The sequence below is a fragment of the Oryzias melastigma genome, linkage group LG22, assembly GCF_002922805.2.
Source record: "Oryzias melastigma strain HK-1 linkage group LG22, ASM292280v2, whole genome shotgun sequence".
NCBI classification, from domain to species: domain Eukaryota; kingdom Metazoa; phylum Chordata; class Actinopteri; order Beloniformes; family Adrianichthyidae; genus Oryzias; species Oryzias melastigma.
Window position 1 is genome coordinate 14,323,380 of NC_050533.1, and position 17,139 is coordinate 14,340,518.

Consider the following 17,139-nt stretch of genomic DNA (forward strand, 5'->3'; position numbering starts at 1 on the left):
ACAAGTGACAAACATGAGGGATTGAGCAGGTGTCATTTGTTTATGTAAGCTCTGACATGAATAAGGCTCACCTTTTGTTGAGAAAAAGATTTCAAACTAAAAAAGGAGTTAAGATGTTCATCATAGGTTTTTAATCCGTTTAAAATATTAAACGTTGCAGTCAACGTGCTATGAGAAAAGTTTTTATTACTCCTCATCTGTGTCCCTTTAGGCCGACTGGTGTTGCTCCAGGATTTCTGCACACAATGGACACCCACAGGAGGAGGGATACGGATGCTAGCAGCATCTCATCAGGTAACGGCGCTCACACATTCACAAATCCACAAAAAGCAGCAGGAATGTTTGAATGTTTTTTTTTATTTAAAAAGTCTGAAATTTTCTGCAGACCTAACAACAATTTTACCAAAGTTCTTAAATTTAGAATTCATGAAATTCAATGCTGGAACTAAAAATCTGTGAGTTTACAGTTTCTTTTGTTGCACCCTTATCAGTAAAAAAGTGTCAAAAGAATATAACGCCACTTTTTGTATTAGGTGGTTTGTTGGATCTTTACATTTCTGTTTGTTCTGATTGTTTTTCCCAAAAGGCAGGCAGTTGTAAACGGTTGGTTTTAGAGTTGGATGCGTAAATAAGAAGAGCATCAGGAAAAAAAATGTTTAAAGTCTCAATGCAATCATCTTTGGATCTATTTTAAAAGCGTTCCCAGTTTGTTTTATTTATTTAATTTTTAGATTATGATTGTTGTTTTTAGCCAAAATCTAAAAAAATAGTGTTGCTTTGTGGGACAAAGCAACACTGGCTTCCTCCTGGCATCCTTCTGTTTACACTCTCCTGCTAGCTTACAGCCCCACCCCCAACCAAGATATAAATAATTGAGTCTTGATACTTTCTGACCACTTTAATATTATTTTCGCCAACCTTGGTGACTGATTTTCACACATCTGTCCATTTTCTAAACTTGCTTTATCACACTTTGAGTCACAAGGTTGCTGGAGCCTATCCTACCCAATGTTTGGCAAAGGCAGGGTACATCTTGTTTGGGTCACCAGTCCATCGAAAGACCAGAATCAGACTTATTTACCTAAATTGTAGTTTTAGAAAATTATGAGTTGTCAGTAACAGTGGCAGGTTTAAGCATTCAGGTGCGTATTTGTTCTTTTTTAATAAATGCAGTGACCTTTGAACTCCCCACTTGAAAAAATATGTTTTTTTTTTATCCTAAAAAACATGTTTTGAAAAAGATAGATAGTATAGCAAGAATTTCAATCGTCATTGAAGGTCCTGATACCAACATTCAGCATCATTTTCAGCATGCATACTCAGTCTTGCCTATTTTAAGCTCTGTTCAGTGAAAGTTATGTCACAGCAAAGAGACAATAACCTCTAACAAAAGAAAACTGCAGAGCTGATTGCGCAGTTTCTTTCTTATGACTTGTATTATTGTAGATGTGCTCTTTAAAGCTGATTTTGTTGAAACAAGTCTTATTTTTTAAAAATATTTGGAGATATTATGTGACGAGGTCCATGTTAGTATTGGGGTTGTGCTGTTGTACTCTAAAGCTTCCTGTTTGAAGAAGAAGACACCAGAAGACAACAAGTATGTGTGTTAAACTAGCGGAGCTGCCTTTTTCCATTAGACAGATGGCTCTGGGCCTTATGTCTTCACCAGATTGAAATCTGAATTGGTTTGTCCACTTCTTCTTCTCCGTCCCCTCGCTGCGCGCGGCTGCTGCATCCGCTGCTTGTCATTTAAATAACAAATGCTGGTAGTTCCCTGATTTAGTGAGGGCTGCGAGCCTCTGATGTATATTAATACTGCTGCACACTGTTCTGAACCGGGGTCCATCATTCATTTGGATAAAAGAGGTGGAATTTGAAAACAGCCAATGCTTTACTTGGATACAGATTGCATCCATTTATTGCACTGAGTGATGGAGCGGCCGGTAACTCTGTCCTTCACCTTTCCAGCGCTGAACCCCTTCCCATAAAAGTAAAGAAAGGATTCACCTCCTGGCCCCTAAGGAGCCCTCATATTCAACATGAGTAACTAGGGGCAGCCTTCGGTTTGTTGGCGGCTACAGGAGCCACAGTGTGCAATGTTCAGTACAATGGAATAAAAGTACATTTAGTTCAAATGTGTAATATTTACATTATAATTTGAAAGCTACTGTGGCATATTTAGTAAAAAATAGATGTTTTAAAAAAGAAAGCTGTTCAGTCAGACTACTATGGGTTTTTTTCTGCTTCTGGAGTCTAGTGCCCCCTGTCCACCATGATTTATCATGCAGCCCATGTCATCCAATGTCGGTTTCTGCAGCTGCAACTGCTCTGTATAAATCTTTACTTTGGCAGCCCGCTGCACCATGTCTCTCCTCAGTAATCTCACTACCGCCAGGCGACGCGCATTCACTCTGACGAGCTTTCACACTCCTCCTGTAAGGATTCTGCTTCCTTGCCATTCTGACAGAAAGGTGCGCGGGGCCAAAATCAGATTCTGTGATTTACTGAGTGGAGTGGTTGCCTGGTAGACATCTTGTTTGCATGGAAAGATTGTTCTTTGCATTCAGCAGAAAGAGCAGCATGTTGCTTTTAGTGAACACGACAGCTGAGTCTCTGAGTTAGCCGGAGGAAGTGGATTGTTGTATGCGTTAGTGGTTGATTTGAAACTCTGTAATCAGGAGTGAAAATGGTCCGCGGCCTCTGGGGCTCTATGGGGAATTACTGAGACGGTACCCAGCTGTTGCTTTGTCTTCTTTCTTTACCCTCTTAGCACCTTCCCAGCAGTGCTGAAGCATGTTGTGAAAAGAAAAGGAAAAAGAAAGACCACAACTTATCAGGCCAGGTACCTGTTTAGATTAGATGACCACTCCACTTCTCAGCCTTAAATTGACAATTTTACGCTTTTCTCCACACTATCAATCCAGAAATCCAACAACTCTCTACTAAAACATAGCAAACAATGCTGGCTTTGTGCTATTGTATGTTTTTGAATATAATATATTTATAGATTGTTCAGGTTCTTCATCAGTTTTTGTGATTTGCTAATAAAAAGTGGTAAAAATGTTGAAGAATTTATGAATAAAATATATTTTATTGCAAATCAAATAAAAATAAGTTTTATTGTAGGTTTATGGTGAATGAAGTAACATAAAAAAATAAAAAAAACTTGAAGCTTGAGGTAAACAAGAAATCTTGTTGTCAGTGTAGCCTTTAATTCACCCCATCAGGCCGTCTGTTATCTTCAGATGTTGTTTGGGTGCTGGGGTGGAGGCCTGCCCCACGGTTAGCCCACCTCGCTCTCCTCCTCCTTCTGTCTCCATGCATCTCCTTGCTTGAGCAAGACGGCTGCGTGACAGATCACCTACGCCAGAGACCCGCCGTGTTCCTGCCCGGCGGTCCGGCCCCCTCTCATTAATGCCCAGGCTGGCGCGAGGTCCGTATGGCAGCACAAGACAAATAACGCTACCACTCAGCCATCACTTTTGCTGACAGAAATGCAGCCCACCGCACTATTTCGCCCTCTCCGTCTCAACTCTGCAACCTGCTCTTGTCCTTCAACTCCCCCTCCCATGGCTCCTCCATCCCCACCTGCACCTGCCTCTACAGCTCCACCAGCTTTCAGGGTGAGGTCCTGCTGTGGCCAGAGGCTGAGCTTAACACTGAAAGCCACACAAGTTGGTCCCCACTTTATTTCCACTTCTGTCCAAATGACATTTTTTGATTCAGATGCCAAGTGACTCTTAAGTAAACCAAATCGCCATGAAGTCTGCTTTAAATAATCAATTTCTGCAGAGTGAGAAAGAGCTTTTCAGAGGGTGAGCGAGACTGAGGGAAACACAAAGGCTAATCATTAAAGAGCAATCCAGCCCTGTTCATTTAAGTGTGGGAATCAGCAGGCCCATTACTGTCAATGTGTAATTAGCTGATTAATAAACAGGTGGAATGAGGGGTGCTTCAGAAAGGCCTGTAATCATTGTTTTCAGGGAGCATCACATGAGAGCGTATTAAGACAGTAAGTTGGGTCCATTCAACATCCCATTATCACCCACAATAAAAACATGTGCAGCAATTTCAACACTGACACAGAACCATTGCGTTCTGATTTCTTTGCTGACCTTGATGATGTCCTACCAGAGTGCAGATGTTGCTTTAAAGCAACAGACACATCCTGTTCATTAGTTTTTACTGCTCGTATATGTAGAAAATTAGAAATAATTCAAAATCACTCATAAAACCATAAAAAATACATAGGATAAATACACTTTATCCTAATGATTCAAGGATGACAGTTGGAGGCTGACTCCACTCTCATCCCAATTTGGAAAAATGCTTGAAAATTAGGGGCGGGGCTAGGGGAGGCGGGCTTAGCAGGAGAGGTGTGGTCCTGGATCTGTGATTGACAGTGACAGTGAGTTTAACTTGAGGTAACTAGTGGATAATTGTATTATTGTCTTGATGAAAATAAGAAAAAATCCTAATGTTCAGGAGGCCTGAGCAGGCTGCTTCCCCATCCCCCAACGGCTCCCTGTCTGCCGGCCAGCCAGAACAAACTAGCACCGCCGCCCTCGGGAGCGTTCAAAGATGGGCAGGGCTTTTATACTGGAGGTGCAGAGCATGGTGACGCATAACTTCTGAAATAAAGTGGGAGTTGAACAATCACAAAATTCCATTTTACGGACTTGTTTCAACCACTAGGGGGCAGTACGGAGACAGTTTTAGACTATAATTTTAGGAATAAACAAGAAAAATTTGGCAAAGACAAACAGTCAGCAATTTTAAAGCCTCACTTTTACAGATAAACAGCCTTAAAAAGTTGGATTTAGTGTTAAGTTACCCTTTAAATGGCGGCCGTGGTGCAGCAGTAGGGCGGTCGACTCCTGATTGTAAGATTGCAGGTTCGATTCCCACCTTCCCACCCATGTGTCAAAGTGTCCTTGTGCAAGACACTGAACTCCACATTGCCTCTGGTGGAAGGTTGGCGCCAGTGTTCAGCAGCGGAGCCACCATCAGTATGTGAATGTATGTGTGAATGGGTCTGAGACTGTAAAGCGTTTTGGGCCTTCAAGGAAGTTTCGACCACCTCTACAGCTTCTAGTGCCCTTACAGTTGGAGCAATAAGGATGAGTATGGGAGCAACTTGAATTTGGCTATAGACTTCTGTAGATTGGTTATAGGTAGAAGCTATAGTAGCCATCTCCTTACCATAAGGCTATGGGTACAATTTTGGGGTGATGTGTTTATCAGCTAGTTTGAGGTATTGAAGGAGAATTGGGCTTTTTCCCCCTCACGTTCCAAACAGGAAGTACAGGTTGGTTCCAAAAAGCCAAGATCCCATAGATTTGCATAAAGAAAAATGCAGCTATTTAATCAATCATATTTGTGAAAAACATTCATATTCTGCTTCCTTTTTTTACTTGGTCAATTGAAACGCATGTCCTTCAAAACAGGAACAGCACATAAATAAACAGAAAAAAGTCACAATCTAATTCTGAGAGTATACATCCTTGTACCTCTTTGATATCCTTACTTTTCATACTGTAAATTAATAAGTCAGTGCTTGATAATCCAAAGTTTTTATCATGATATTTTTTTCTGTAGTTCTGTAGAAGTTATTCGAGTAACAAACCGGCCAACAGACCCTTCAATAAATGGTCTGATATCAAACGTTTGAGACGTTTGATGGACAGATTCACTCGAGCTCACTTTCAAGTGGTAGGGGGTGGACTTCTGACAAACTCACTCTTGATTGGCAAGAGTGGTTGCTATAGAAACTTTAACTTAGACCAACTCGAAAAAACAATCACTGCTCACTGGTGTTGTCTGTACCGAAACAAAAAAAAAATGTTGACTTTATGTTGTTGGATCCAAAAGTTAGCCATTTTAACTGGTGGCATCTTACTTGGTCCAGCTCTCATATACAGTCGATAGTTTAAGACCCAATGAAAATGTGTTTTTAACATGTTCTTGTAACATTTTTCTAATGAATTTATGATTAAAACTGCATTTCTGAAAATTTCTTTAATCAAATCGTGATGGATAAGGAGCAGATGAAAACCAGCGGATTGAAAAAGCTCAGCTTTGTGAGGCAGCAATGGGCGGGCCAAAGTCTCCTTGCTCTGCTCCTCTCCACTTCCAACAGTCCTGCGCACAACCTAGAGGCGAGTTTCTAATAAACTCCTGCTCTGTTGCAGAAAATGTGTCTTACAAAAACGATACAGGATTTTTGATTTTTGCTTCATAATTAAAAGACCAATGGGAGTGCTTTTAAAATAGAACAAAATATAGTTGGAGTGGGATTTTGTAAATAGAGAAAGCCAAATTTCTTTTTTATTAAAAAAGAAAAAAAAACTATGTAGGATCTTTAAGGAAAATGCCAAACAGCAAATGTAGCCGCATTTAATCTTAAGGAACAATTCCCTTTTGATATTTAACTAAATTTGGCTCAGAACTAACTAATAATTGCATTATTTATAAGATTTTTTTCATTTTTTTATAAGTGGAACACATAAAAATGTATCTAAAATCTTTAATGTAATTTTTCATCTAAATCAATGGCTCAATCATCATTCCTTTAAAATCATTTTAATCATCAGCCTTGTACTGATTATGACCTGCGTGTGAGTACCTGCACAGCTTGTGCATGTTAACACAAAAAGAAATCTGCCTGTTGTTGCTTTTGTGCTCCTCAAGAGCAAAAATCCCAGAATTTTGATCAAGTCCTGCGAATATTTTTAGCCGGAGTGTTTGGGCTGGATCTAAGCAACGGTTAGTCATCACCTCCTCAAGAAATATTAATCAATTATCTTGCCTGCCGGATCAGTTTGGGGAAGAAGTCATCTGGAAAGAGGCACGAGCAGATAGAAGTGGAATGAGCAAAAGCACATGCCAGTGAACGCTGTAATGCCTAATCCTTTGAGACAGGCCCAGAGCCACAATGTCACTTCAAGTTCCTGTGTCCTCTGCTGCGGGACCGCCTGGTAAACGTCTCGTGTGACTAGCGCTAACTTTTTCTATTTGTCAAACTGAAGTAGAAAGGCAGGAACATGTCTTCTGTCCAAATTAGTTCTGATTTTCTTTAAAAAAATGTTCCCTCATATGTTTGGACAGATTGTGATGAGCAAGTAAGAGGAGTAAAACATTTAAAAATGTATTTAGCAACAAGTGTTTTTTTGGATTTGACTCGCGTGTCTTATGTCTCATTAATATTTCACTTATTACATGAGGGTTACTTTGAAGTTTTACTTTATGGGATTTGACTCCTGACTTAAATCAGATTTTTTTTCTCACTAAATGTAATTTATTCACGTTTGTTTTGATTCCTCTGGGAAATAAAACATGCGTTTTTCTCCCTTTTCCTGCAGCATGCGACTCCTTTCACACAGACCATCCCAGAGAAGAGGCAAAAGGAGGAGCAAGTAACACACCCACCTTAGAAGCTGGGAGACTAAACGCTGCTCAGGTCTTCTCTTCCCCTCAGACGGACGGCTCGTCTTTACACCTGGAGGACACCTGTATGAGGCCTGACATGTAAATCCTGCAGAAACTGAGAAGAAAAAACTCTTTTGTGCCAGAGAATGTAAAAAAAAAAAAAAAAAAACTCTTTATTACTGCACAAACTTTGGAAGAAAAGAAAAAATACAAAGCACATCATTAGTCTTCAAATCAGCATGTTTCTCCTAGATCAAGCCCTTCCAGGTAGTATATTAAGCATGACAAATGTTAATGCAATCAAGCCTTGTTAAGCACTTCGTCATCTCGAGGAAGAAGGCAGCTTGAAGAGGCTCTTCCTTTGACGATAGACTTCTCTGCTCCTCCTGCTTCTACAGGCTCCAGGCCACCTGCCACTACACAATTCAACAATTATGTCCACTCTAGTAGCACGGCACTTGTCAGCAGGAACCTCGGGTAAGCGGTCAGCAGAGGGTCTGAGTCGTCGGGGAGTCTGCTCTAGTTTACAACAATGGCTGTACGGCAGCTATCTGTGCGTCGCCGATGTTTAGCTGCCACATGCTGCTGCAGGGCGCAGAGAGCCGACCACCGGTGGCGAGCCACACAAAATACAGACTTTATATTAGCATAGATTTAAAAAAAAAAAAAAAAGCTACAGTTGGTACAAAGCGGCTCATTAGCACAACATAGAGGGAGTGTAGTTGTGGTCCTCCGAGGGTCGTCTCTGTTCTCCTCAGGTTGCCTTCTGTATTCAGATTTTCCCCCCAAACGTATTTAAAGTTCAAGGCCGGCTGGAAGCGTGTTTGAACAGGCTGTTTTCAGCAGGGCCGGACGGCTTGTTTTTGGAGCGCTGGGGAGAGTGGACGGCAGCCAGCAGAGAAGGAGCTGGAGAAAACAAGAGACGAAGGTCAGGCGCACTATTTTCACCTACCCTTGGGGTATACAGTTCCCTGGCTCTCTTACTATCGTGCATTAAAAGATCAATGGCAGCATACAGTGAAATCAAACACAACAGTTTGAACCAATCTGGCTAGGAAGCAGCATTTTGCAGAAAAATGTATTTGTGTGAAAGCACTAAAAAGAGATAATTCAGTCAGTGTTTGCATTATAAGTATAGACCAGAGGTAAATTAAAAATGTAGACATAAATGGCATTAAAAATAACAGATAATCGAAGTATCTTTTTAAAGAGGTTGAAGTCCCACTCCAATCAAATTTTGACTTATTTTAAACGTCAATGGTCGCTTAATTATGATTATTCGATTTTAACCAAAATCCAAAAACTTTTTTTTTTGTTTTCTAGGACATAGTTTCTGCAGAGCGGTAGTCATTCTTCAGAAATCTGCCTCTGAACCTTCTTTTGTTTCCCATCGACCCTTTTTTTACACACTCTCCAGTTAACTTACAGCCCCTCACACCCCTAACCTAACATTTTCAGTGCAACAAAAGTGGTGAGCAATATTGGAGCTATCCAGCTGTACAGTTTTGATCCAGATGCCAACTCAAGTGAGAAAAATATATAGACATGTTTGTCTCCAAGTGGAATGCTTCAAATTACGTTTTTCGTCTGCTCCTGATTCACAATGATTTGAATAAAAATATATATTTATATAATAAAAAAAAGGCTACAAGAACATGTTAGAAATACACAAAACACAATTGTAATTGGTAGGACTGGGTTGATAAAATAGATTAATCGATCTAAGCTTAAAAGATCAATAACCGATCCATAAAAGTAGAGATCAAACAAATGCAAATTTCACTGCATTTTGCAGTACGTGAACTGTATGAGATTATTATGAATCTATTCAAAACATATATAAATTATTTATGTGTTTCTAAACAAATGTGTCTAAATGTGTAAACTGTATAAATTCAAAATTTATTAAATCGAATTCAATTGAGAAGTTCGAAAGAATAGAAAAAAATTGGAATCGAATCGATCTAGGCTCTGGTGAATCGAATCAGTTCTGGAAATTATTGGCGATACCCAGCCCTATTTGGAGTGGGTCTTTGGTTTCATTTTGAGGTCCCTCATAGCAGGTATTTTTAGACACTTTAAAGAGAAGAAGCACATTTAATGAAATGCGATTTACCAATTAATGTGAGCTATATGTCTGCTGTAATTCACCTGAGAAAGCTTTATGTGATCACGTAGCTTAAAGATGGCATTTATAAATGCTGTGTGTGCACACCAGTCTAAACGTATGCCTCACACAAGACAGGCAGCCACAGAGATCAGTCTTTAGTGTTGAGGCCAAAAGCATCCCCCCACCCCCACCCCTTGTTACTGGACCACAAATGTACATTGATTAGGAAAAATCACAGACGCCGGGGTTCATTATATGGGAAGAAAAAAGTAGTTGAGGAGTAAATTGATAGATTTTAGGAGATATACGCCCCTGAACCTGTCGACAAATATTGACTGTGTAGTGCTTTAAAGATAGCTTTGTGCTGCTGCCTCATCTGACAGCGCGCGTTTTGGTGCCAGGGCACTGACACAAGCGGAAGACGAATCTGTTGGCATACAGTTTCTTTAGCTGCGGGAGAGAAAAACCTCACTTGCCACGATGGTAATTAGCAGCGACCATAACACCGCAGTCACCAAAATGAATTTCCAATAGCGAGGAAATGGGGCAGTGGCATCCGTGGGGCCAGTCAATTGTCCTGTTACAGTTAAGGAATCCGGCAGGCTGGTACCACTCATATTTCATCCCAGGTAAAGATTACCTGTCAGGCCCATGGGAGATGTATTGATCTATTTTCCTTTTTCTGCCAGCAATCACCTGACAAAGGCACCTAGGAGGTGAGTGAATGAGTGATGCCTGGTCTGTCTGCTCCAGCCTGGTGGCTTCTAGTGTCCACTGATGGGTGGAGAGGGGATGAGGAGAGATAACACAGTCATAAACTCTGCTTGAACTGCCTCAGCGTGCATGCAGGGCGCCCCCTCCTTTGAGCCCCGGGTCACAGGTCAGCGGGGAATTCGTTTTTCGGCTTCTTCCACGACGTTCCTGCTGTGATTGAAAGCAGATGCAAAAAGGTGGAAATGGTTCTTGTTGACAAATGCTTGCTGTGGTTATTCATAATTGTTCACTCTGAATTTAAAAGAACTGATGTAAATTCTTTTTTTTTAATCCAACTTGCCCCCACTACTTTAAATTCCTTATTTCAGCGGCAGCTAAAAGATAAGCCTTGTTAAGTGGAATGTCTATATATAACCCATGACTTCATATTTGTAAAGTGATTGCAATTATAAAATCTGTTGTGTTTCTGATGTGGTAATTATAGATCCATTAATTTAGGATTTAGATCTGGGTACATTTACCCAATGAATGAACTGACAAGATAGATAGTACAGTAGATATGTCTTTTTAATTTTTTTACTATCACATTTTTAAATTTCATTTACAGGGATTTAAATAAATCTCTGTGATATCGTGACTCCAAGGCAGCTATCCCGTTTGATACGTTGTACAAATAGCATCTTATCTGTTAAGGCTGTTATCTTTATGCTAAATGGCAGGGGAAGCATGCCTAATTGCTTTGCAAATGATCTCAAGAGGATTACTCCTCCCTTAGAAAGCCTGCACCGTGTCACCAAATGTCAGGGAGACGTTACAATTGCTGAATCGGCTCGAACCTGCAGGCCGGTGTTTTTATGTAGCAGCTCTCTGTTCTGGGATCAGCAGCGTTATATAGACATAGGTTCCAGCAACAGAGACAATTCTGCTTTAATAAATTATTTATGTGTTTTTATGAAGTTAAAAGATGGATTTTTAAAGATGCCTTCATGTGACAAGTCTATGATGTCAGAAGTATTAAAAACAGTATCTATAAACTTGAAATGTTTCATTTGTGTACAATAAATGAGTTTGTCATCATGTGATTGTGTCTAAAGATTCTGTGTGAATGAGGCAACTTAGTCAATTATTCACAGCCTTTAAAGACCCACTCCAATAAAAATAATGTTTTTGGTGTTTTTAATATGCTCTTGTAGCAATTTTCTCATAATGGAGGACAAGTGTAAAAGAATTTAGGATTAAAATTGTGTTTCTGAGTATTTCTTTATTCAAATTGTAATGGATCAGGAGCAGTTAAAAAAATATACTTTGAAAAAGATCATATTTGTGATGCAGCATCTGCCATGGGCAGGTCTAAGTCTCCTTTCTCTGCTACAATTCTGATGCATCCACTTGCAGACAAATAGATCCAATAATGTGTAAACAGAAGAGGGTGTAAACAAATGGGAAATTAGCGAGGCTAACTTCCGGACCAATAGTCAAATTTTAGGCGAATTTCTGATGAGCTACTGGTGCGCTGCAGAAAATATGTCTTAAAAAACAACACAGACTTTTTGGTTTTGGCTAAAAACAACATAATCATAATTAAAAGACCACAGGAAATGATTTTACAATAGAAAAAATATATCTAGTTGGTGTGGGACTTTAAAGGGTAACCAAACAGGGAATTTGGAGGCTGACTCAGCCCACAGCCGAAATTTGAAAATCCAGTCAGAGGGGTGGGGCTTGGGGGCTGGACTGTTATCGTTTCTGGAGCTGCAGATCATGATGTGAGACTTCTAAAACTTACATGGTTTGACCAATCTCAAAACTTAACTGTAATACCTCGATTCTACCTTTAGGGGACAGCACACAGACGGTTTTTGACAATATTTTCAAGAATTAAACCATTTTAATGTATCAAAAAAAAATGGCAATGGCCATCAGACAGGAATTTAAAATCCTCATTTATCAAGGTTAAAAGTAAAAAAAAAAAAAAAGTTTATTTAGGGTTTGGTTACTCTTTAAAGACATGACAACAGGGAACCCTTTAAAGAGTCAATCCTCCTTAATCCTTAAATGGTAATATTCACACAAATTAAAGCATAATTGGTGCTCAGAATGCTTTCCATCCAGTTGTAAAGAAGAGTGACTGCGCCGAATACAAATGTTAGCTCCGCTGCGGTGTGGCTGACACAGAAAATACTTCCTCAGCCGCTGGAGATTGTCAGTCGATCCCCTGCTGTTAATCTTCCAGCTGAACGCTGAGGACTGCGGTAAGTACTCTGCCACGTGTGGAGAGTCGAAGCAATTCTCGCCGCTCACTGGTGGTCCACGGTTACAAATCACATCATCATCTGTCTGAGCACCCACAGCCACCTCTTCTCCACCAGATTGATGGTGAAATGGAGGAAAAATCAATGGTTTCCTCTCATCAGAAAGAGCCGGCTCTGTCATGTTTGGGAGTTTGATGTTAGCCTTACTTTCTCTGTGCTGCGGGAAATTGAAAGCTGCCTTCGAACAAACTGACATACATGGAGTTTCTTAAGTCGATTTCAGTCTGCCGACTTCATTGTTGTTCCTGCCTTTTAGAAACACGTCTGCACTACAGAGGAAAATTGTAGTGATCAGGAGGAGTTGGTTTCCAGGAAAAGGTGGTTAGTCTTCATGCTGCCTCCAAGGCCTCTGCGGAGGTCACCCTGTAAGGAACAGCATTTCATCCTTATCGCCCCCATGACACCATGCAGCTGCGAAGGAAACACTCTGAGCTTTTTTACTCTTGACACACTCTAGAGGGAAATTTAAATATCACATATCAGCTGAATGCAATATTCACTTAGCAAGAGATAACACTGTGCCTGGCGTGTCTCATGTATCCTGTTCAGAACAGGCACATCTCAGTCTCTGACACCACATCCGACTGCGAAACTCACCGTTCAGATTCTGTCGGAAATAGGTGTCCATTATGCCCTCCTCACTCCCTACTGCTCCTTTACCTTGCGCTTTTGATGGAGAGCAGATTTCAGGGCATGTGCTTGTCCCGCCGCTTCTTCGGAGTCTTTGCACTTGGACCATCTCTTCTCATTTCTCTTGGCATTCTAATCAGAGCGTTATGGGCTTCAGCGGGTGAAAGACGCGACAAGTTGTGCTACCTGACAGCCAATAAAAACCTTATAATGTCTCTGATTCAAGTGGCCCATTTAAAAAAACTGTAACTAGTGCCATCACTCATCACCTCCCTCCCTTTTTTCTTTAATGCCCTTTTTTTATTTAATATATAACCCATGAAAAATGAGGGACTCCCTCTTTGCTGTGTAGATATTTTGCTGCTGATGATGCGAGACGAATTTCCATCACAGCTTTGTTTCCAGCGGGTGAGCGGATAATCTTTTACAGTGCAGGGCGGGAGGCCGCCGCTCCCATCAATCTCGGGGGCTTATAGCTGCTGTGTGGTTGCCTCACCTTTACCAGAAAGCCTGCATAGCACCAAAACACCACCCCGCAGAGAGCCAGGAGCCAAAAAGGGACATGGATGCACCATGGGTTCCTAAATCGTGTTCCACTCTTCCTGTCGTTTCTCTAAAAGAACTGCCACATTCATCCGTCTGCTTTTCTATGTGTTGTAAAGCAAAAGGTCTCAGTTTTACTTGTGGCATCCCGCCTGTTTAACCCCATGAGAGGGTCCCCTGGTGGCACCAAGCTGGCAAGCATGCCGCACGCCTCGCTCTGCACCCCACCGCCCAGACAACCGCTTGCCGCACAGCTAGTCCCGCGGAGACGCCGCAGCTCTGATTGACAATAATTGGAAGTGGCAGAATCAATGGAAGACAAGAAAGCGGTGTGTGTGAAATTCTCCGGGAGCTTCTAGTCACAGGCCAGGGGTTTTGGCACAGCTCACCTGTCATCCCTGCAGCACCAGCATTAGGGCCTGTGACAGCAGCAGCAGCCAGAGAAATATGTTGTGGCCATCATCACCACTGACAGCCCGGAAATGATGCTTCACCTGAACACTTAAGCAACATAAACTTTCCAGTTAAACCCAACATTATGCAATACAATCTCCACATGTCACAATATTAGAATTCCTTAGAAAAAAATACAAAATACAGTTTAAATTTACATTTGTAAGTGGTTATATTGAGCAGAAGAATTCCTGCAGTCTTAAAAGTAACGAAAATGTGTCATCAGTATAACGCAAACTTTGTATAAGACTTTCTTTACTTCCTAAATAAGGTTAACTTAGTTTAAAGTCCCATTCCGATCATCTTGTGATCTATTTTAAAATTGTTCCCAGTGGTCTTTTAATTATGATTATGCTGTTTTCAGCCAAAAAAAAAAAAAAACCCTGCTGTTTTCTTAGACTCAGTTTCTACAGAGTGGCAGTAGTTCATTAGAAATTTGCTCAGAGTTTTGATGTGAAGCAACCCCACCCCCTTTCCCTACCAATTCCTGAGAGCTCGGAGTAGGGAGTTTGTGGCCCGTCCAGCATATTTTCTCTGTCACAGAGAAACTCTTCTTCAAACTGTATTTTTTCATTTGCTCCTAATTCTCAACTATTTAAATTAAAAAATATATTCAGAAATACAATTTTCAACCTAATTTACATAATATATGTCCTTTCATCATCAGAAGAAAACCACAACAGTATGTTAAAAACACCATTTTCATCAGAGTGGGTCTTTAACTAGTTTTGAAAAAAAGCTTGTTATAGTTAGATTGGATCCTTAGTGGGTCTTTGAATTTGATAGGTAAAAGAAAGAAAAGGAGAATTTATGCTCGTTAGGACAACTATATAGTAAGGCTGTCAAAAAATAAATAATTACACCTCGCAAAGCAACAATTTTCCGCTTTGCCTGCCAAACTGTTAACACTTTATCGGGTATTATAATTAAAAATAAATATTCAACCGGTTGTTAGTACTTTATTCTGCTTTTTTTTTTTAGTGAAGATCGCATTTTAACACAAAGCTGACTATTTGATCTTTGATTTGGCACATTCTCACGGTAACACAACAACATGTCACTGAGCCTCGACTGCAGCGGCAAAAACATGTAAATTTTGATCATCAGGATAGGTTAAATAAAGCATCAGTAGAGAGAGAAAGTTCATTTGGGCTAAAGGGGTTAAAATAGTGGTTTAATTTATTTTAAAGACACAGACAGATTGATTATTTTTAAAAAGAGAATACATAGTGGTCAAAATGTAAGAACAAATTCAAACTTTAAACGCAAAATCTGTTGTTACAAAATCGGAAATCTGCACATGAAATGTAGCTTCAGCTTCAAAGACATAACTGTAAGAGCTTTTAATGAGCTGTTATAAGGAGAGCCTTTCAAAACATATCCAATTTCATGGACTAAAATAGCTATTTACCTCGTGGTTGGGCTTTGCGTGTGTGTGTCGGGGTGTGTGTGTGTTGGCCCTCTGGAGTAGCGGATGGAGGGCAGGTGTCGTGACAGAGGGGGCACTCCATTCTCTAATTGATCAGCAAAAGATTCCCATGAAGAAGACGTTAAAGCAAAATGAAGTTATAACAGTGGATTGAGACATTTATTAAGTCAGACGAAAAAACCTTCAGAAACGTTGAGATTGTTTATTGATTTTTGTGTTTTGGCTGGCTGCGCAGGAATAATCGCTCGTGCTGCTGTAGCAGAGGAGGCGAGGGGCCAAAGCACACAGCCAGATGCGCAGGTGGAGGTGCTGACTTCCTCCTAAAAAAAGAGGCCACTTTAGCTGTCAGAACGCCCAACCCTCATTATAAGCTGTGATTTTCTATCTGAATAAGGATCAGAAGCATAGCTCTCCAGATTGAATGAGATGATCTTTGGCAGAAATGTGTTAATAAAATGTTGAAAAAGAAGAAAACTTTTCTTTCTTGACTTACATATAAAAAAATGACTATTTACGTTATATCAGTAAGATTTTATTTACAGATTTGGATCCCAGAATGCATACCCTGTCTGTGTATAATTTCTACAATCAATAATATCTACTATAACATTTAAATTATTTGTAGATTTCTCTTTTTTCCCTGTTAAACTGGCAGTTTTCACTTTTTTTGGCTCAATATCTTGAAAAAATTCTGATTTATGGAGAAAAAAAATGTTTTTTTGAATAAAACTTTAAACCTATTTGAATTGTGTTTTTGGTTTCCCCCCAAAAAAAGTTAATATCAAGGACTTCCTGTTTTTTTTTTTTTTAGTTTTGAACGTCCCACATTATTAATGTGCCACCGTATGTGTGTGTGTGAGGTACTGGTGAGTGTTAGGTAGAGTTCAGTCATTCTGGTGACATCAATCTGACTGTTCTTTATTAGACGGAGCAGTGAGCTGTAACTGACTGCATTGTCCACAGATGGACTGGGGCCCACAGCACACGGGACCCTGGTCATCCACCCTGACATTACAATCAATAACCACACACTCATTAGCCTTGCTCTCGGCAAGGAGCCGTGCCTACCTGCCTTCACGGAGCTTCGCCTATTTTTTGTCTTTCATTTGCTGTTTTATTTAGTCTTCAAATTTGTGTTCCTTTATTCTTTTTTTGCTGTTTTCTGTACATCATTTCATTGTATCATAGGGTTACCTTAAAATCCTACCTGCAGTTCCAGAGTAACAATCCTCCAGACTGGACAGTGGTGGATGACAGCCATCCAACATGGAGCCTGGGGCCTATAAATGCTAATGCCCTCCACTTGCCTTCCTCATAAAGCATAATAAAAGAAGGTTATAAATCCTACCAATTAGCTGCGTCCATCAGTCGCCTTAATTGGAGTGTCGTGACTGGCTAGGGGATGACCTTGTGTGCCAGAGAGCTAAGACAGACGAGGAGGCCGGGGGGGGCATCTGAGTACATGTGAAGGAATGGAGTTTCTCTAAATCTGCTGTATCCAATACCCTAAATTATTTGAT

The 17,139-nt window shown here is 40.4% G+C and overlaps 1 protein-coding gene across 1 annotated transcript in view; it reads left to right on the forward strand.

Moving 5' to 3' along the window:
• LOC112145908 (G patch domain-containing protein 2-like) overlaps positions 1-11,334 on the forward strand; it is a 28,074-nt gene extending 16,740 nt beyond the window's left edge. Inside the window, exons 9-10 of the mRNA XM_024271394.2 lie at positions 212-294; positions 7,362-11,334. Of these exons, the coding sequence (XP_024127162.1) occupies positions 212-294; positions 7,362-7,531 (253 nt within the window). The 3' untranslated portion in view covers positions 7,532-11,334. The remainder of the gene's footprint in view (positions 1-211; positions 295-7,361) is intronic.
• The last annotated feature ends 5,805 nt before the right edge of the window (positions 11,335-17,139 follow it).